The following is a 20,120-nucleotide window of genomic DNA, read 5'->3' as shown; positions in this document are numbered from 1 at the left end:
AGAAATATTTTAATTTTTTTTGGGGGGGGTGGGGGGTGGGAAGTAATGCTTGGGAGTACTCTGTAAAAGGGATGGCTATCTTCCTGGCAGTCTTCTTTTCCCTGACTAAATGTGAAAAAACCTGGGTCCACGAGCACTTTGTGTGTCTTCTTCCATTCTTCTGCTTATTCTTCAACTGTGTCAACAGTGTGTGTGGATAAATAAAATATCAAGAATGCTGATATCATATTCCTTTTCCCCTCTCCCTCCTCTAACTTATAATAATGTGGGGCAAAGGTCTACTTAACATAACACAGTTACGATAACTAGTACATTTGTATTTCTGCTATGATGAGAGGTCTGCTGTAGTGAGACTCATCCACTGTTGCTGCTTCTTCTCAGCAGTGTTAATTATTCTTCAGGCTCGTGTAGCGTGCGTATGGAAACACAAAATAAGCGATCAGGGAGTAGGATATTTTTGGTTTTATTTGTTGTGTCAGTGACACTTCCACTCTGACACAAACTCACAGCACAACACTCCTGATCTGTAATGAGGTTGTGTCCCAGGATGTGTATTAAAAGGACTAAATAGTCCCTTGCTTATTCAAAATCCTCATTTATCTGAATTAATTTTGTGTCCCCCATTTCATTTGGGTAAATTAGGTTTCACAGTTTCACAATTTGATCACAAGTCTCACAATGTTCAGTGCTTCTTTTTCAACCTGAGCCCCTGAAATGACAGTACTGCATCAAAATCTCAGTCTTCATTATAAAAAAATCAAATACCTGCTTTCCTCGTTACAGAGAAGCCCTCTGAGGGGAAACTGCCCAAACTTGAATGTCCAGTGCAGAATTCCAGACATACACTTGGTTGAACCTCATGATTTTTAAACCGTGCTCCTGATTTTGCAGGGCTTGGCATTAATAAATTTGGTTTCGGTGACTGCTAGATGCCTTGTGCGTGTACCCACAGCCCTGTGGGGCTGGACCGGGTCGGCTTCGGATGGAACGCCATAGTTTCGCAGTTCTCCTGAGAGTCTGAACGGCTCATAGGCAGAACAGAGCAGGGATGAGGTCTCAGCTCCGGACCCTCGCTGTCTCCGAAGGGGATTTCACTAGAGGTGGAACTGCCTCGACAGCCTGTTTTGCCCCCTCCTGGCCCTGCCGAGGCTCGGCTCCCGCAGGGGCATCTCCGGTGTGAAGCTGGAATGCCAGCATCTCCACTAGCTCCTGAAAAGGAGAGGTGTCCAGTAGTGGGTTTCAGGAAGAAGGGGGTGTGGAAGAGAGGGAGAGGGGGAATTTGGAGTTTGCCCAAACCCCCAGGGCTTTAAAGAAGGGGGTGGGAGAAACGCCAGCAAAACCCCGCGTCTCTTGACCCCCTTGGCCCCGCTCCTCCCAAGTGCAGTTTCAATCCTCCCTCCTCCCTTTCTTCTTGGATTCCTCTTTTTTTCCTGCCTCGTCTTATTTCAATGAACTGACACACACATACTCATGCACACAGTGAAAACTCAGTGGGCCTTTCGGAGAATATTTCGGCCAACAAATGCAGTCTTGTAAGTTATTTATTAGAATATGTCTTAGTAAAAGGGTAACGCCTTCCAGTGGTCAGCCACCTCTCACTTGCTGTTACAGGCATGTTTTTCATATCGCATTTCAAATTTCCTCAGAGTCTTACAAGTGTTTTTTGGTTTTTCAGTGATGTTAATCACCTCATAGTCATTTAATGTTACGCCACATTTTTGTCCAGCTCTATAAGTTTTATCTAGAGAGGATATACACTGACCTGTCAGCCTATACATTTATTTTTCTCATAATAGTGCTGTATTTTTTTCCTTTGGTAATATAGTCTGATGCCTTATACTTGTAACCTGCTGTTCTTTTTAATTGCTTATTGTTATTAATTATATAGTGGTAGCATTGTTGGCTTGAGACATTTGGCTGTAAAAATACATCTATCATTATTGCCATTGGAGCTCCACTAAATTAGCCAAGCTCTGTCTGAAAATGAATGCTTCTCTGTATCTCTTCAGTGAAATTTGAGTGAGTGTTAAATCGAGGCTTTATTTTCCATCTTCACCTCCAGCTAGGTTTCATGCCCTTTTCCTGCTAATGCTCGCCACCTCTTCTCCTTCATCAGCCTCTTCAGTCTACCTCCTTTTTTTCTTTATTGTTGCTACTATCTCTGTTCTCCTTCCCCAACCGGTATTTGCCTGTCAAGGATACATCTCATTTCAGCCAATTCTTCTCTGTTTCTTCTACTCTGTTGTTTTTCCTCGTTATTTCGTGTTCATAACTTTCCATTCTGCTACCTGAAAAGTTCACTCGAGAGCGGGAATGTTCTTGGGCACCACTCCTCAACTGCTCGAATACTGGAAAATGATGTCGTTGCTTCAGTGAGGAATTAGATTTGATGAGGAGGTGGAATATATCTGCAAAAGTGGCATTTAAAGTTGGGGGTTTTTTTAAAAAAAGCCAACTCACAAACGTGTAACAAATGGAGGAAAAATAACTAATTGGCCCTCATTATTCTCTTATCCACAAATGAAGAACTTTTAATATAGAAATCCCAACAGCTGTTTGTTCAGCTCAGTGTGAAGTCTCAGTACCAGCAGAGAAAGTGGGAAGGAGAGTGGAGTAGGTTTAGAATGAAGTCTGGTCTGGTTTTTGATATGTGAGCCCAAAGCTGCTTGCTTGCTTTATAGCAGGATCAAAGAGAGACATAGGGAAAGGTTAGTGCAAATTAAAACTGAGCTTTCTCATGCTTTCCAAAATAAAGCAGCAAACTAAGTCAGACGAGCAATATAAATAATACTTTATATTAAATGGAACTTTATCATTTTAATACATTGCTGTACAAGGAGATCTCCCCTAACTGGCAAAGCAGTTTGCTCGGGTGAAAAGAATCTAATTAAATGCCCAGTTATCAGCATAGACCTGAGGGCCTTAATGGCCTGAACTGCTTCTTCCTCCCTGATTTTTCTGAGGGCTGGGGGAGGGGAGATGAAGGTTAAGAGGAAAGAAAGCAGGGAGCTGATACACCCCTAAATGAGTTTAAGAGTCAGATCAATATCATAGCAATTGCCACTCATTTCAGTGTCCCTCACCTATGTAAGAAGATGCCAAATAATCTTTCACTCATATAATGGCGTTCAGATTTGGAGAAAATTATCAAAAGTATCTGGTGCATTAGGTAATATGAGGAGCACTATTATTTCTTCACACTATCAATTCAAAGATCCAGTAACACAGGAAAACTCGGCCCTGCTCTATTCTATTCTATTCTATTCTATTCTATTCTATTCTATTCTATTCTATTCTTTTTTTCTGTTTTCCTTTTCCCCTTCTTTTAAGAGTAAGCAGACAATTCTTTGTAGGTTGGATAAACAGCATTTCAGCATTTAGAGACTTTAACTTCCAGGCATCTAATGGCTTCACGCCAAGAGAAAGGCAACTCTGACCCTTTCTGTATACTCAGAACAAAAGAATTATGTACAAAACATAATTTCTACTGCTGGTCCACTGTAGTGTGGGATTAATATTGACACTTTAATTGTCTCCATGCAAGATGTTTTCCCAATACCCCTAAATTTAGAACAGGTAACATTTATTTTATGCAACGTGAAATATCCTCTCCTAGTTTAACAATTTGTGTTTTCTTTGTGCAGTACTTTAAAGTAGATATACCTGTACTTCCTCCAGTTCCAGTGGTCCCAGATGGGTGGGCATTACTAGTAGGTGTTTGACATCAGTTAACAGAGAAAGCTGATTCTCCAACCAGAAAGCAAGAACAATAAAAACAAACTGTAGCCTACACAAAGAACAAAAATATCAAAATGAAATGAACAGTGCTAAAAAAGCCAAAAGTTTTTACTTACATTTTACTGTTCTTCATTCCTTTGAATAAAAATGTGACATTTTCATTAGTTTTTTCACCCTACAATTTGATTAAATTGTTAATAACTACTTGGCTAATAACTAATGGCAAGCTCTGAGCCATTCAGATTGTAATTTTACTTTACTAGCGGAGGTTTGGTCAAGAAAACTTTCTTCTCAGAAAGAAATAGGCTCTTAGCTCACAGAAGAGAACAAAGAAAAACTCAGTTCTGACCTTAATGCTGACACTGTGTTCATAAAGATCAGCAGATTAAGCAGGACCTGATTCTTCATCCACTTGAATTTAGTAAGAGCGTTTTCATTCTCTGTTTGGGGTAGAAAAACAGATATTTAGCAGCTCAGGGGTTTGGTTTTTTTATCTGTAATATGCAGATAATAATCTGTCTCTCAGTGTGCAGTGTAAGGATGCAGGGCTTGCTCTCACAGAGTTTGGCAGAATTTAGTCCCACAAAAAGTCTAGACAAGAGTCTAGTAAGACAGGAGGCCTGCTCCCCTGAGCTAGTTATGCCAGCGTTTGAAGGACCGGTCTCCAAGTTTTTAATCAGTGAGCACTAAGTGCTTTTTGAAAAGGTAAACGTTGAGCTGGATCATCTGTCTACAAATAACTCATAGCACTCAGCTTATTCCTAGCGGTTTAAATTTCTTTTTATATCCCATGGTAAAATTGTTTCCAAAATAAGCTCTATCACATGGGATTTTATTGCAATGATGGAGTGTAACCTTGTAATGTGTATAGCTATGTGATGCAACCCAGACTTTTTTGAACAAATTTTAATACCTTTTCCTGGTGCAGTTACAGACAAGGAGTAGCAAATTATGCACGTCCCATCAGTTGGTGAATAGCCCTGTTCCTGGATTCCTGAACTCTCTCCTGGTAGCCAGTTGCCCAGAAAATGCTGTTCTTTGATGGGGAGGGCATTTGCTGCATTTGAATCGTTCTTACTTGAGCTGAAAACATGACAGTTATTAAGAAACAGACCCTGCCAGTTGCCCTTTTTTTATTTTCCTCCAGCCTCACCGAAGCCAGACAATTCATGGCTTTAATAGAACATACAAGGCACATGTGGTAAGAAGAGTTCACTTACAAACAGCCAAAGTGAGTGCAACCAAGCAAAAAAGTGAACAGTTGGTGAAGTGAAATGCATCCCTTGCTTCAGACAAAAATACAGTGGAATGAAAGATGCAGTAGACTGGCTTTCCCTTAAGCAGATCTAATTTCAAAATCTGGCCCTGGAGAGATGAACTTTTGCTTTAATTGAGGAGGTGGATCCCAGCTCTTTGTCACTCCATCAATCAGCACCCTTTGCTGTAGCTTTAGCAATACGCTGCAGAAGGGTGTAGGATTTATTCCCTGCGTGTTGATTAAGGCTTCCTACCTGGTGCTGCCGGGTGCCGGCGTGGCCTGGCCTCAACAGCACAGTGCGTATCCCATCCTCTTCCTTCTAACCTTGGCGAGTGTCCTTCAAGACAGACTCATAGCCTGGTCTCAGCCTTCCCCTTGGGAGGCTGCAGTTGTTGGTGACTCTAAAGTTTAGGATTGTTCCTTGCATCTTGGACACCTCATTCCTCAGGCACGGGCAGAGCCTTGCCCAAAAATCATTTTGAACTGGAAAAAAGCAAGGGGAGAGGCATTGCTCAGGTTGCGGCCTGATGTGTCAAATCTCCCAGTCTCTAGCTAACATGATTTCCCTTAAAAGTAATATTAAGAGAAAACACAGAAAATACGTGCAGGCCTGCCTGTGCAAACAGGAGTGTGTGGCACAACAGGGAAATGTAGGATAACAGTGCCGAGAGGGTGAGGAAGGTGTTTCCTTCCTCCACCCTGCAGATGCCGAACACGTGGTGATCTGCCCTAGACACTGCAGGAGAAACACGGGAGTACTTTGCTCTTTCCATCCAATCCTCCATTCTGTCCCAACAGGATGGAACTGATAGGACTTTAAAAAGACCCTTTTTTCCATGACAGGTTCTTCTCACAGCTGTAAATTCCAGCTGCACTCTTTTTCCTGCGGCAAATTCCAGCTGTATGCTTTGCCTTTACTATGTCTCCTTTATCGCTATATTCCCATGCTTTTCATGTCAGCTTCCAAAATTAACACCATGGTGGACAGTGTTTTTCATGGTGGGGAGTTGTGATAATGTTTGAGAAATTGAAAATGACAGAAGCACCATTACAGTCAGGGAGAAATTATGAACGTGGTGCTGGAGACTTCAGGCTCTGTTTCATTTCAGCTTCCAGGCTTGGAAGAAGTGTTGTGTGTTCTTAGCAGGTGAGGAGACTTGTCGTGCACTTACTCGCCGTGGTGGGCCCTGAGACGGAATGTGGAGCAGGAATGAGATTGTCTCCAGTGGCACGGAGAAGCTGATGAGTGTGTGGGTGTATGGCCGGTAGAATTAAAAAGATGCAGACAAACACAGTGCCATAAACTAGGAAACACGGGTGGCTGTATACTCTGCAAATTATAGTGTTCTACGGTGTATTTCGTCCTTTCCCGGTTCTCTGTGTGAGACGTAGCCGAGGGGTTAGCTGTCATCCATGGCGTTCCTTCCTTACTCCTCAGATCTCTGGCTTAAAAATGTGTGCTACAAAATTAACTTGGGGAAGAGTGGAAGCAATGTGAAGAGGGAGAAGTTGGTTTAGGGGCATGGTTTGCTTGGTAAAAAAAAAGAAATTATAAAGAAAACACATTGAATGTGGGAGCTGTGCATGCTCTAAACCTGAAAAAAATACAGGGACTGCAGGCCATTTCTTTCCTGTCTTGTATGTGGAGGGCAGAGTTTACACTACTTCTTAGCAGATGCTTTTAGCATGGACCCAGCCTCGTGATTTACCAGGAGGACATCATCATCTTTGGACCTTTGCCTGTAGATTTATTCAGAGTAAAAGGCAGAAGGACCCTTCTGGACAATCTCGAGGGTGAATAAGAGAAAGAGTTACTTATAAACTGTTACAAATTGGTACTCAGTAATGGCTGTAGTGTTGATCAGACAATATAAGAGGGCCCCCAGTGGTTACCGACTTAACAGCTGCATGTAAGTCAGCCAGTGAACATTTGCTTGTAGCTGCTCTAGTTTTGTTTTTATTGAAGAGCAAGAAGCATAAACATGGGACACAGAGTCTAGAGGCTGCTTAAAGGGTTTCACTTGTTTAAAGCGTATATTGAAATGTCAGGGCCTTCCATGAAATGAACGAGTTGTGCGCTGAGTTGGTAACACAAATTGGGCCAGGTCGTCCAAAGCAGCACCTCAAGTGGGGGTGCGGGTGGGGGGATCTCGCCTGCTGTACAGCTCACTGGGTAGCTCCACACCGTGGGTAGCCGGTGCAAAGACAAAGGATCCCTAAATGTGAGTATATGCTCAGCACGAAGACCGATTTTGTTTGATTTTATAGCTCGTTATCAAGTTAGCTCTTGAGGTGATGGGCTGCACCTCAATTAAAATCTACCTACCCCCACTGAAGCACTTAATATTTGTGTAAATATTAAACATTTATATGAATATTAAATGCATTTATTTAGAATTGATTCATGTTTACATTTTCCCACTATCTGAATAAAGATTACGAGTGGAAAGTAATTTACTTATGCAGAAATTCTCCATGCATCGAACTCATCTGTGTACCAGCAGTGGGTAAACCATCCTCATCCATGTTGCAAGGTCTTAACCATGTCCAAACTCATATCCTAACCACGTAAGGGCAACAGTAGGCAGCAGTTCTGTGCTGTACAGTGGGGACTTTGTTCTTGCCTTCCTTATGGAGTTGTTGGATCCATAATGTGAAGGACGTGCTGACTTGTTTTACGATGTACCACACCAGGGAATGCAGCGCATGGTTTTCTGTTAGATTTGGAAAAGTGCAGGCTTTATATTAAAGGTTCATTTCTTTTTCATCATTCAGCTAACTCATTTGCACTGTAATGTGCTTTCCTATTCCTCCTCCTGATAGTTGCTGCTTTTACACCTATTTTGCAAGCCATATTTTTAAGCTAATCCATACAGCAGTTGTCTAAAATTCCATAGCGTTGCTTATTTCTTACCTATAACTCTTAATAAAAAATAGGGCTGTGCCAACCTATTATATCCTTAATAGAATATTCTAATGGTTATTAAATCAATTGACTCTGAATCTCACTTTAATAAATGAGTCAGACAGTATTTTCCAATTACTGTCAGCCGCCACCTTTCCAAAGAGCAGATTATTTTGATTGAATTTTTTAAAGCTGTTCAGCACTTTTTTCCCCTTTTTTTTTCTTTTTTCCCTGAGTAAGAGCAAAGAGCAGTAGCTTTGTTCTGCAGGGAGGGAGAGCCTCTTGGACTGTGTCTGATGCTCCATTCCATTTCAGATTTATCCCAAAGGGAAACTGAAAATGTGACATTTCACCCACCCTTTATTTATTAATGATATCATACTTTGCACTTCCATAACACCCTATCAAATTGTTTGCTAAACATGAAGAGCTAGACAGGGGCCAGTGTGTAAACAGAGCCTTTTGCATCCTCTTTCCATTTCCGGCACCTTTGCAAGAGCTGCCACACCCTGGCTCTTCCATGCCAGTGGGAGATAAAAAATGCTGGCCGTGCTTTTAAATTCTCTATGGAGAACAGAGCGGGGACAAAGCCTTGTTCCCTCATCCTTCTGCAGCGCTGTGTGACCCAAGGAAGCAGGCAGTTGTGTGCCCAGACATGTTATCTTAAATCTTTTTGAAGGCAGTGATTCTGGGTCTTCTGTCTATGGTAGATAGTCCTGGACTCTTCTACAGCTCCACTGTCCCGGTTGCATTAAGAGTCTTAAGGGATACTAATTAGGTCAGCCTATTAAAGTAGAAATTAAAAATTAACACCTCTTCTTTAGAGATGGGTAGTCTGAGAAACATAGGCCATACTGTCATGCCCAAGGTGATAAGAGTAAGTTAGTGTCAGAGTTTGGAACAGAACCCGGCCCTCCCAGCTCTTCTGACAATACTGTAACCTCATCTGTCTCCCTTAAATTTAAATCATGCTGGTCTCACGTTCTTGAATTCAAGGACTGGAACCTTGCCCTTTGTTCTGCGGATGTAGCGCAGAGCAGGTGATGTGCACAAAATGGGTGAACAAGAGTATGAGGGGAGGGTCTGATAACTCCCTGAACAGTGGGACTTAGGAAAAAAGTTATTCTATTAGTTATACAAATGTAGTCATATTTTAAATGCGGTCTTTACAACTAGGAGACTAAAAACATTTTATTTTTAAGAGAAACCTTAGATTCTGCACAAATTGATGTCTCTTGCCTGGGGAAGTTTCCTACCTGCCCCAGGCGAGTGGGTGAGGGGATTTTTCAAACCCTGTTTATAAGCCTTTAGGAAAATCGGATTTGCAACATACAGTAATCAAAGTGGTTTTGATGTTTATGACCAGGAGATCACCTCAGATCTGAGTGATATGGGAAATACAATAGGGTCATTTAAGGGGGTTCAGTTCTTCTCGAACAAGTACAAATACTGTCTAACTAAAGTTTGCTTCAGCATCAGGAGTGCATGCCTTTCTTCCTACTTTATTCTCATTAGCTAAGGTAATGGAAAGAGAAAAAAGCCTTCTCTGTCTTCTCTAGCTCCATATAAAAATATTTCTTTTTAGGAAGTCTTTCTCCCTTGGAATGTTTGAAGAACTCCCCGTTCAGTGTTCCCATGCTCAAGAATGATTAGTGTGGTTCATTTACACTTTGCCAACAGTAACTCTGTGATTTGAGAATCGGCATCGATTATCTTCACCTTGACATGTGGAAGATCCTGAGATGGAGCTCCCTTTGTTCTAATTGCTTTGACTGTGTGTATCAGCACAAACAGTTTGATGAAGAAACTTCACTCTACAGGCTTTCTAGCCTGTAATTACCCTTTGTGGGGACTTGCATCATCTTCAGAACTACCTGTTTGGTAATGACCATGACAAGGATCTGAATGCAGGAGAAATTATCTGATCACCTGTGACAGTCTGTACATTCCTCATAATCGATTTGCAAGTTCAGGGAAGAAGAGGCACTTATGTATGGTTTGTTGAGCCGTCCTTCTCTTTTCAGTACGCTGTTCCGCAGCTTTGCCCACAGCTGTGGGTTGCTGCCTATTGGGAGAGGGCAGCATACGGCCTGCCTTGCAGGATGTGGCTGTCTCTCTTAGATGTATGGACTGCTGTGTGCCAGGTTCTTTTCCCTCATGCTCCCCTTGACGGTGCTTGCGTGGGCCATCCTTGTCTTCTCTCAACAGTAGCAGAAGCAGAACACACTGGAAGGGTTTGTCAGTGATGGTGTAAAACCCCAAATCCCAGGCAGCTCTTGAGAATCCACTAAAATTTTCCCTGCTAAGAAAATAGTTAGCATATATTTGATAAAAGGCTGCTAATTTATCTATGAAGAGTTATGAAAGGTGTCACCAACCTGATGAGAAGGTGTCACCTACCCCTAATCTGCCCCTGGGAGTCTACTGCACATAATATGTTCAGCCAGCAGTGCCTGGCTGGATGGGACGCGTACCTCAGCAGCCTGTGCTCTGCTGCCTCGGTGGCAGTAGTCCATAGGCACAGGATCAACAGGACCACTGGCCTTTTTCAGCTGACTTCCAGAGCAGGCCTGCCATTTCACACCCATCTTCAGCGTGTGGAGCTAGGCAGGAGCATTGAACGTTGCTTTAATGAAGGACTGCTTTAATAGAGGACAAAGGGAAGTTCTGCAGTTTGCTGTGTGAGCGCACAGCCGACGCTCGGCCATGTTTGTCCGTGCCTGTGGCACCAGTCTGTGGCACTAAGACAGACAGGAAGACAGGAGGGTTAAAAAAAATGGCCACGTGCCAATGCGTCCATTTTACAGAGCCAGAATGGAGATCTACATTCCTCTCGCAGTTGCTACGTGAAAAACACGGTTTTATCATGAATGACAATGGAGTTGCCATATATATGAAAATTACGGGAGCTAGCTGTTCAGAGGAGATAGAGCTCCCCAGTTACGGACTGTTGTCGGGGCAGAAATTGTTGCAGTCAGTGTGTTTCTACCTGTTTACTCCAAAAGAGACACCCCGCCACCCAACCCCGATTTTGTGGAAATCTTTTAGCTTTGTTGGTTTTCCTCTGCCCTGTACCTTCTCATTAGAAAGCGCTCTGACACCTTGTAGAAAACCACACGACGGTAGTTTTCAGTAGTCCCACCTGCAGCACAGCCACCACCGCTTGGCTTGGCTTGTGCTTGCCCACAAATTCCCACCCTTTGCTAAAGATGTCGTGACTTACGCGAAGGCTAAATTTAGCTTTCGGACTAATGAGAAGCGAAAACTGAGGGCTACCACTGAAATTTTTTTTCAGTTCTGATTAAGTTACTAAGGATCATTTTGCGAAGGCGTGTGGCTACACGGGCGCGTGGCCCCACGCAGCTACACGGGCGCGGTGTCACGTTGGGCTTTGCGTCGGTGGGCAGGAGCGTTGTTGTGTGCGGTACAAAAACACTGTCTCTGCTCTCACGGTCCACAGCAACTGCTGACCACAAAGGTCCCTCATCACGGTCACTAATCACTCGCTCCGCTCGGCAGGAGGTGGGCAGCCTGGCATTTAGGTGTTCGGGGTGGGCAGGGGGCTCTCCCTAAATCACTCCTTTTCGCCTGAGAAACGGCAGGGAGCCGTGCCAGTCGCTTGGTAGGGAGCCGTGCCAGTCGCCAAGTGTTTTATACCCGCTTAATTTTTTAATAATCAGATACAGTATTTACCTGCGAGATCAATGCTACTCGTGTAGCACACCGGTGACATACAGAAGGACCTTTTCTAAGCGGCGCTGTGGGAATTGAGGCCTCTGCAGCAGGGCTGGAAGCCACTTCTTACCTAGCAACTGTTTCTAAGTAGGACAGCCGTTGACTGCCCTCATGGCGGAGTGGATGAATCCTGCAGCACCCTCAGGAAGGGAACCTGGTGCCAGGCACCAGCCGGCCTTCGGAGGACAATGGGAGGAAGCGGAGGAACAAGCAGCGGGGAGTGGGAAGGGTTTTAAAGCTGCAGGACCTTGACGGGAAAGCCGCGTCAGGAGGCGCACGGGGACATTTCTGAGCCGTTAGGAGAAACGCAAATAAAGGGGGGAAAAAAATCTAGGATCGTCAGAAAGGGAGCTGGGAAATCCTGCGGCTTGCAATAGGTTTCACGTATGCCCCTGGGACTGGAAACGTGGAGCAAGGAGTAATGTGAGGGTATAAACTACCCTCCCCTCTCACGCTGGTTACGAGAAACTCCACATCAGCCCGAGTGCCAAAAAAATGCGTACGTTCGCAGTTCTTGCCCGTGGTGGACAGGATGGAGTGTGATCAGTGCTAAATTCCTCACGCGCTGTTTTGCAAATGTACTCGGTTGTGGTCGGGTGGCTCTGCTCAGAGATGATGTTTCAGGTCCTACTCATCATGTCCTACTGAAGTCTAATGCTCTGCATTCCTATTTGGTGCTAATTGTATGTGGAAAATCGGTGCTTTTAATGCCGGGTAAAGCTTTGTACATTCTGAAGCCTTGCAGGTAAGGGAAGACTTCAGCAGCCGTAGGTGCTGAGGGGCATCCAGTTTCCTGAGCTTAGGAAAACAAAAAGTCTCTTTCAGTTCATAGATCATGTTGGACTTGCTGTAAGGGCTGTGGTGAATTTCACTTTTCCTTTGATTTCTCCTGCAGATGAAGGACTGAACCATGAATGCAAACTCTGCAATCAGACATTCGACTCTCCTGCCAAACTTCAGTGCCACCTGATAGAGCACAGCTTTGAAGGCATGGGGGGCACCTTCAAATGTCCGGTGTGCTTTACAGGTAGGAGGCCATCACTGCTTGTCCCAGTCATGCCCTTAGCTTGCACTTGCAGAATTCCACTTACAACTGTGTCATGCTGGCTTTAGGTCAGTTTTAGGAGAGAACACTACTTTTGTGCTCATTAGTAATATTGACTAGAAATCGTTTAGAAAGCAGAGCTATATCAGAAGTTTGAGTTTATTATAATTACAGAAGTGATAGTCTGTTACCTTCCACGGTATCACGTTCATCACCTTCATGTTCCAAACTTGCTGAGGTTAAAACTGCCCCTAAATTTGGGCTTTAAAGCTACAGAAGTTTCATCTAAAACGATATAACTGGGAGCAGAACTTGGCCCCACAGGCAAGGGCTGCTAGGCATAGCCTGTGCAGCAACATTCTCCTCTGGCAGGGTAAGAAAGCCCGCTTGCATGTGTTGGTTGGCGTGTGGTGAGAAGAAACACCCTTGTAATGTGCTTTAGAAAGCAAACCATGCTGTCTTGCCACAAGTCAAGTTCTGCTCTCCCCTGACACAAGTCCAAGTGTGGAATAATCCTCCCCAAGTCAGTGGTGTTATTCAGTAGTAAAACCCAAGTGAGAAAATAACTTGACCCAGTAGGGCTAAGCACTGCAGTGTTTGGGCCATAATGAGGAACAGAAAAATGCTGTTGTTGGAAATGAAAACACATTAAAAGGATGCCTACAGAGTTGTTGTGAGTTTTTTTAAGGACTTCTTAATAGAACATTTCATAAAGTGATAACCTAAAACATAAGCGTTAATATGTAGCTTACATGCCCAATTTTGCTTTACAAGATGAAAATCAAAGATAATCACAAACATGACAAAACACACTTTGGGTATTCTCACATCAATGGCACGCTAATTCTGGAAGCCATTCAAGGTTTCTGTTCTCCATTAATGGGAGTGAAGGATTTTCATTGATAGGCAAATAGACCCTTTAATACCTTCATTTTACTTCTCTTTGTTTGGCAGCTCCCCTCCCAATAAAACCTAAGTACATGCTACAGAGGAAAATTAAAGCTGATTTTTTCATCTCTCGGATACAGTGGCTGGTGATGATTATTACCTCACTGTGTTCAGGTTTCACACATTTCTGTGGGTTATAAAATTAAAAAAATACATAGTTCATCTTCACTGCACAGCTTGTCATAGTAATGTCTGAGCATGGATAGTACTCCCATAAACAGTTTGCCTGTTAGGCATCTGTGTTCAATAATTCTTTCAGTTAGGCGTTTTGGGGTTTTTTTTTTAGTTTTATTACTGATTATACTAATTTTTTTTCCCTTGTCTTTGTGTACAAATGATGACATGTTCTTTTTTTAGTGTAATGCTATGGGCCTTTGATTTCCAAGTTTGGGGGAGTTGTAAACACAGTGTAAAAACTTGCATATGTAAGGAGTACCCACTGACTGTTCTCCTTGTGAGCAAGATCCCTGATAAAATTAATCCTTTAATGTTTGAGCCAGTAGCCTTGTAAAATGTCTTAAAGAGTATGGAGATAAGTCGATTCCAATCTGTGTGAAACACTTTTTTCCTTTTTGCTGATGGGGTAAATAGACACCGAGCATTAATCATAAACAATGGTGTTTTATTAGCAACGTGCCATTAAATTATTTCAGCATGTCTTGCTAGAATATTAACAAGTAAAAATCACCAATATAAGTTTTATATGGAAAATGGAATCTGATCTTTTTTTTTTTTCGGGGTAATGAGAAATGTGATTAAAATGTATGACTCAGAAGAACAATATTCTGATGTTTTTTGTTGCCTTGCAATTAGAATAATTTTAATGATTAGGAGTGGAGTCAAAGTCAAATGCCAGCATCTTTAATAAATCCTTTCCCTGCCTATACAGATTAATATTGTAGATGCAAACTTTTTTAGGTCACAGTGCACCAGGCATCCATCAGAAGTCAGTGCTGCCAACCCAAACACTGCCTCTGGCATATACAATTTAATTATTAATAGTATGTCTCCTAGGTAAACTGTTACACAGTCTTAGGGCCTTGTTTTGTAGTCATTAAAATTGAACATGTTTATATTATTGAAACCCTTGCATTCACTGTGTAGGCAGAGTTGATCTTAAAGTATCCAAAGAGAATTTACCTGCAGTTCTGTTTCACATTTATAGACATTGCCCCAGTGTAGCTGTGGGATATAATTTTTAGCATTAACACATTTAAATACAGAGCTGTTTGTTAGCGTTAACTTCAGGCACACAGAGTAAACAGGACTTTGGCATCTATGCTTTTCAAACCTGTGGGTTGCTAGGAAATAAGTTTTGTGCGTGTTCAATCAGAGTGCAGTAAGCATGAAGAAATAATTTTGAAGAGAAAATGGCATTTTTAAATTCTTTAAATCTGAAATCTTCATTGGTTGTCCTGTTAGGGTCTTTTTTTTCTTTGTTTTTTCTTTGTTTTGTTTTGTTTTGTTTTAAACCAGGCATCTGTTTCCATTCATTCATTTTAGAAGAAGGATCACACTTTGTAGATAAATAAGCGTTCGTTGGTACCCATTATAGCAAAAGCGTAATGCAAAATCAGAGTGCGCCAGCCTAATTTTACCTCTTGGAATTGCTGAGTGTTAATGGGAAGTTGTTTATAAAAACCTCTTCACTTGCAATATGAAATAATGAAAAGCTTGTTGTTTGTCTGATATTTCAGTGTTTGTCCAAGCAAACAAGTTGCAGCAGCATATTTTCTCAGCCCATGGACAAGAGGACAAGATCTATGACTGCACACAGTGTCCACAGAAGTTCTTCTTCCAAACAGAGCTGCAGGTACCACACTTGTTACCTGGGGGTTATAATAACATTGTGTGTTTGATAGCTGAGCTCAGAGCTTTACTTGCCATGACCTCCTCTGATAGTTGCTCATCATCAGGATGCGAATGAGGGAAGGACAAGAGAAATCGCAGGTGATTCCACCCATGCTGCTTCAAAAAGGTGCTGGCAGAAAGCCACCTGGTACAGACCTGAATTTCGGGAGCCACCTTTGGGTTCTTGCTCTGTAGGTTGTTGCAGCTCAACATATTCTTGAGGAGAGAGAAATGGGCATCCTATTCTTCTGTTTGATATCCATAAAATATTTACTCAAGCAGTGAAGTGGAGAATAAGTGTATTCTTTTGTCTCTAAATGTGAAAAGCTAAGCACTGAAGTAGGAGTGTAAGGATGGGAGGAGGGTGGAAGTAGACAGAATTTATCTTAGTTTACCTGCTGGCCATTTCCCATAAATACTAACTTGGTGGGGAAAAAAAAATTATAGGGTCAAATGAATGGTACAGTGTCTTCTTGTGTGCTCTTGTCAGACTTGTACCATTTACTAATGGTACAAAAGGACAGAGAAGAAGAAATAAATGTTGAACAAGATCTGAAAACATTATGGATGAATGGATTATTTACTATATAATAACATTCTGCAGTGCTTGTCTTGCAGTGAGAAGTAGTGGTGTGTTATTCCTGATGTGGTGTTACACTTTGAGACAGCAGCAGAAGATTGTTTCTAAATTATTTTAGTTTATATTGAGGTATTAAGATAGGTTGACAAAGGAAAAAAATTCAGAGTCTCTGATGGTCTATAGGCATGGAGCAAGGAGAGGTATTTGTACAAGTCAGGCCTTTCCTACACTGTCAGCCATTGTTTGGAATGAAGAGATTTTTCAGTACTTGAGATTTTTCAGTATTTTTTTATAGCATGGGCCCCCATTTCCTCTGACTGAGGTGTCCACAAGTCATTTTGCTTTAGACCAGAGCTGGATTTAACCTCACCAACAGAGGCAAAAGGCTAGTGAGGCATGTGCGCACGTGTGCCCATTTAGTATTTCACTTACTGGAGGTTTTACACGCTGACAACCTGATATTAATGTTTGGCATGACAATATGAAATATTTCTTTGGCGAAAAAAGAAACCAGAGCATTTAAACCATGCATGAATTCATTGTGTGTCTGAGATTGGTATTTCTATTGATTCCACTGCATTTTCTCTTTCCTAATTTCTTCCTGCATGAAAACAATAGGAATAAAGCCTTTCTCATAGCCTTCCCTACCTTTTTCTCAGTGGACCCCTAGGTCATGGGAACTCCTGTAGTACCTGCAGTAACGTACCTGCAACGCTCCAAGGTGCCCGTGCTCTATCTCTCTCCTGTTTTTAATAGACCCAGATCTGTTTCATTTACTGCCCATATCAGGTATTGCATGCAAGCTCTGACCCAAAGTGGAAGAGGAGGATAAGGAAAAGAAAATAAAAAGTTTGACATTTAGGGAAAAAGACACTCATACATAGTGATGGACAGAAAGAGGCAAGATTGAATTTTGAAATCAGAAAATTATCTGGGTTGTGTAGAAAGTTATTGGACTTGTGGGAAAAATAAAGGAGAAACTGCGTGGAATGAGGAAAGGTCAGAAACTGATTTTGCTGTATGTGTTTCTTTCACAGCATGTTTTTTAGTGGAATCATTTTCTTTGCTTTTTTTGGTCAAAATACTTGTTGGGGTTTTTTGCAAAGTGTTTCCAATAAGGTGAAATTGCTTTTTGAGGAAAAATTGTTTAAAATATTTTTGGCTTACTGATTTTCACAAATTCTGTTGTCGTCACTGATTAATCAAAATGAGGAAGTAGGGAGAAGTAGGGACATGAGCAGTTTCTGGAAAGAGAAAAGAAACGTTGTTAGGGAAGAAAGACCAATAGGAGGAAAAAAAAAAAAGAAAAGAAAAAACCAAAACAAAGCCCAAACTCAACAAGAGAGAAGGAGCAGGTATGCAAAATACAACTATGAAAAGAAAGTAACAGGAACAAGAGGATAGAAATTAGTTTTAACAGCAGAATTCAGATTGGGTTTTAAAAAGGCAGAATAGGTTACTGGATTCTGAAGATGCAAAATATATAGACATCCAGGTGTAGTTGTGACATGTACAGTCACCTCCTTACTAGTCTGTCTCCCCTAAAATATGCTGTTGTTTCAAAATACATGGAATGCCAAGCAGCTGATTTCAGCTTTTTTATTATAATAAAACCATATGTTTTTCCATTCAAAATTCATTCGTGCCCAAGACTGAGGGCAAGATTTTGCTCTCTCCATCTAAGCCTAGTTCATTAAAACTTGAACATAACTGAGGCATGTGGTTTTCTAGTGAAGGGCACAAAAGGATGTTGCTACAGAGAAATAAATTATGCTCTACATTGGGTAGGTGACAATCAGTGTGTTGGTTGTTCCGTGCTGCAGAAGTCTCTTAACAGACCACATGTCAACACCCTTAGAGGCAGCCTCTCCCTGGCTTATCTACACTTGCAAAAAGGAAAAGGTATTCATTTTCTTAGTCACTTAATTCGTTATGTTTATTATTTTAATTAACTTGGGAAGGCCCACCCCGTTTGAGAATGCGTTGTGTTTAAAAAAATGCAATACCATCATGCCATTTGCATTTATTTGTTGGGATCACTGCCTTTCTGCTCTCACCTCCAGTTATCTACCCAGGCTGGTGAAAGGGCAGCAAAGCACTTAGGCAGAGCAGTAGATACAGACCCTTGGAGTCTGCTTTTACTGCAAATACATTGATCTCAAGACCGTTCTCATTTAAAACCTATTCTACGAGGCATCGCTTTGTTCAGGCTCTCTACCAGCTGAAGCACTGGAATCTTCGGCAACTAGCCTCCAGGTTATGTTTCTCTATCCTTTCACATTACCGTGGTTTGTGTTAGGGCTTGCAGCATAACAGTGTATTTATTCTCTCTATCAGGAATGGTTCCTTGGTTTTAATTTAAACATGCATCTAAAGTGCATCTCCCATGCACGAGAGATGCTAATCATCTCAGATTAGAAGCCACAGACAGCACTCCGTGGCTGTAGGGCAGAGTAAGAACATGAACAAGGTAGAGCAGAGCAGAACACAATAGCATAGAAGCCTTAGCCACACATATAGTACAGCTGATAATTAAAGGGAATGAATTCAGGGATACACAAAATAAATGGATTATAATGATGCTTAACTTGGTGTTTGGCCCAGCGCGATTCTTTGCTTAGCATTTTCTGACTCCTGTGTCAGGAATAATAGGCTATAGGAACATAAGAATCTCTACATACTACATTCATGTCACTTTGGGGAAGTTACCGCCCCTCCTTACCAGTCTTCTCAATGCAAAAAACAAGTAGGACTCTCTTTAGAGGTTTTCATGATTTCACTGCAGAGCCCCGTTAGGAATGCAGGACAATCCCGTAGGACCATGTTCAGGTCAGCACAGAGTAAATGAGCCGTCCTGAAAATCAAACCTGCAATGTATTACTCAACCTTTAAGTTGAAATAATGAGATTTTACAGAAATTTGCACTTTGTTTTAGGATCATCACCATAGCTCACCCTTCTCCCCCCTTTGACGCTTACTTTAAATGGCTTTGTGCTCCATAGCTATTGAAACAGCCTTAAATTTTTGGAGATAACTACCTCTACAGAAAGGAAGCAAATGGAATCCTTCTGTAACAGTTACAAGTGTATGTTTTAAGAGTGTTCCGAGTTGTGAATTTTCATACTTACATGTTCAAAAGGCTATGTGGTGTATTTGCACTTCTGAAAGGGAGCTGAAAAAGTATGTCCCTAAAAATGTTCATTCTTAAGAATGGGAAGCTTTGAATAAGACATGATTAATATAATAAGGGCTTTTCAGAAATAGGCTTGTAACGATCTTTAAAATCAGAAATATATCCCATGTAGGTAAAGGATAAGGAAGCTGCATGGTAGGTGTATTTATAGGGTGCCTAGATGTCTCCCAAAAGTTGAAACTCTTCTAACTGAACACCCGAGTATGAACCATACAGTTCTCTGTGCAGGGTGGTCTTCTCCATCCATCGTCCATAATACTGAACTTTCAATTAATAAGGAAGTAAAGGAACGTATCGCTAATTTAACTTAATAATGTATTTTCATTAAATTATGATAAAGCAATTTGTGCCTATTAGAATTGCCCTTTCTTGTCCTCATGCTGTTTCCAGTGCCTGTTTCTTTTGCCTTAGTCTTTGGATTTAGGCTTAAATGTTTGAACGGGTGTTTGTGCTTCCCTTGTCCCTGATGAGGAGTAGCCATTCCTTTTGTATTTCCAGTCTTAGTGTTACTTCCGTAGTCAACACAATATATCATGGTGTTAGCGGGAAGGAATGAGACATTCTTGCGGGGTTTTACCCAGAGTGAATGGATTTATTTTAGATTCTTTTTTTTTAGATGTTGTTGGGTCAGAGAGGTACCAATGTCCAGTAGAATTGCTGAATAATTGTACAGGTTTTGTCAGTGTTTTATCAGTGATGATAGTTCTGAATACGATACTAGCCAAGATTACATGACCTCTCAGGACCATTTTGCCCAGTACAAAAATTATATCTCTTTTTGGTCAATTAGAGCATTTACTTAACATTTTGTGACTAATAATTAGTTGCCCCTGAGGTAGTTAAGTGTCCCCACTTTACAGACATAAA

The 20,120-nt window shown here is 41.7% G+C and overlaps 1 protein-coding gene across 12 annotated transcripts in view; it reads left to right on the top strand.

Moving 5' to 3' along the window:
- The window catches only part of ZNF521 (zinc finger protein 521), a 233,609-nt gene that overhangs the window by 190,261 nt on the left and 23,228 nt on the right, over positions 1-20,120 (top strand). For all 12 annotated transcript variants that reach the window (XM_074576860.1, XM_074576862.1, XM_074576861.1 and 9 more), the window contains 2 exons: positions 12,532-12,663; positions 15,327-15,442. In XM_074576860.1, coding sequence (XP_074432961.1) covers positions 12,532-12,663; positions 15,327-15,442 — 248 coding nt within the window. The remainder of the gene's footprint in view (positions 1-12,531; positions 12,664-15,326; positions 15,443-20,120) is intronic.

This window comes from Larus michahellis, chromosome 2, assembly GCF_964199755.1.
Source record: "Larus michahellis chromosome 2, bLarMic1.1, whole genome shotgun sequence".
Taxonomy (NCBI): domain Eukaryota; kingdom Metazoa; phylum Chordata; class Aves; order Charadriiformes; family Laridae; genus Larus; species Larus michahellis.
The sequence above is the reverse complement of the archived record's forward strand: the minus strand, read 5'-3'. Positions and strand labels throughout refer to the sequence as shown.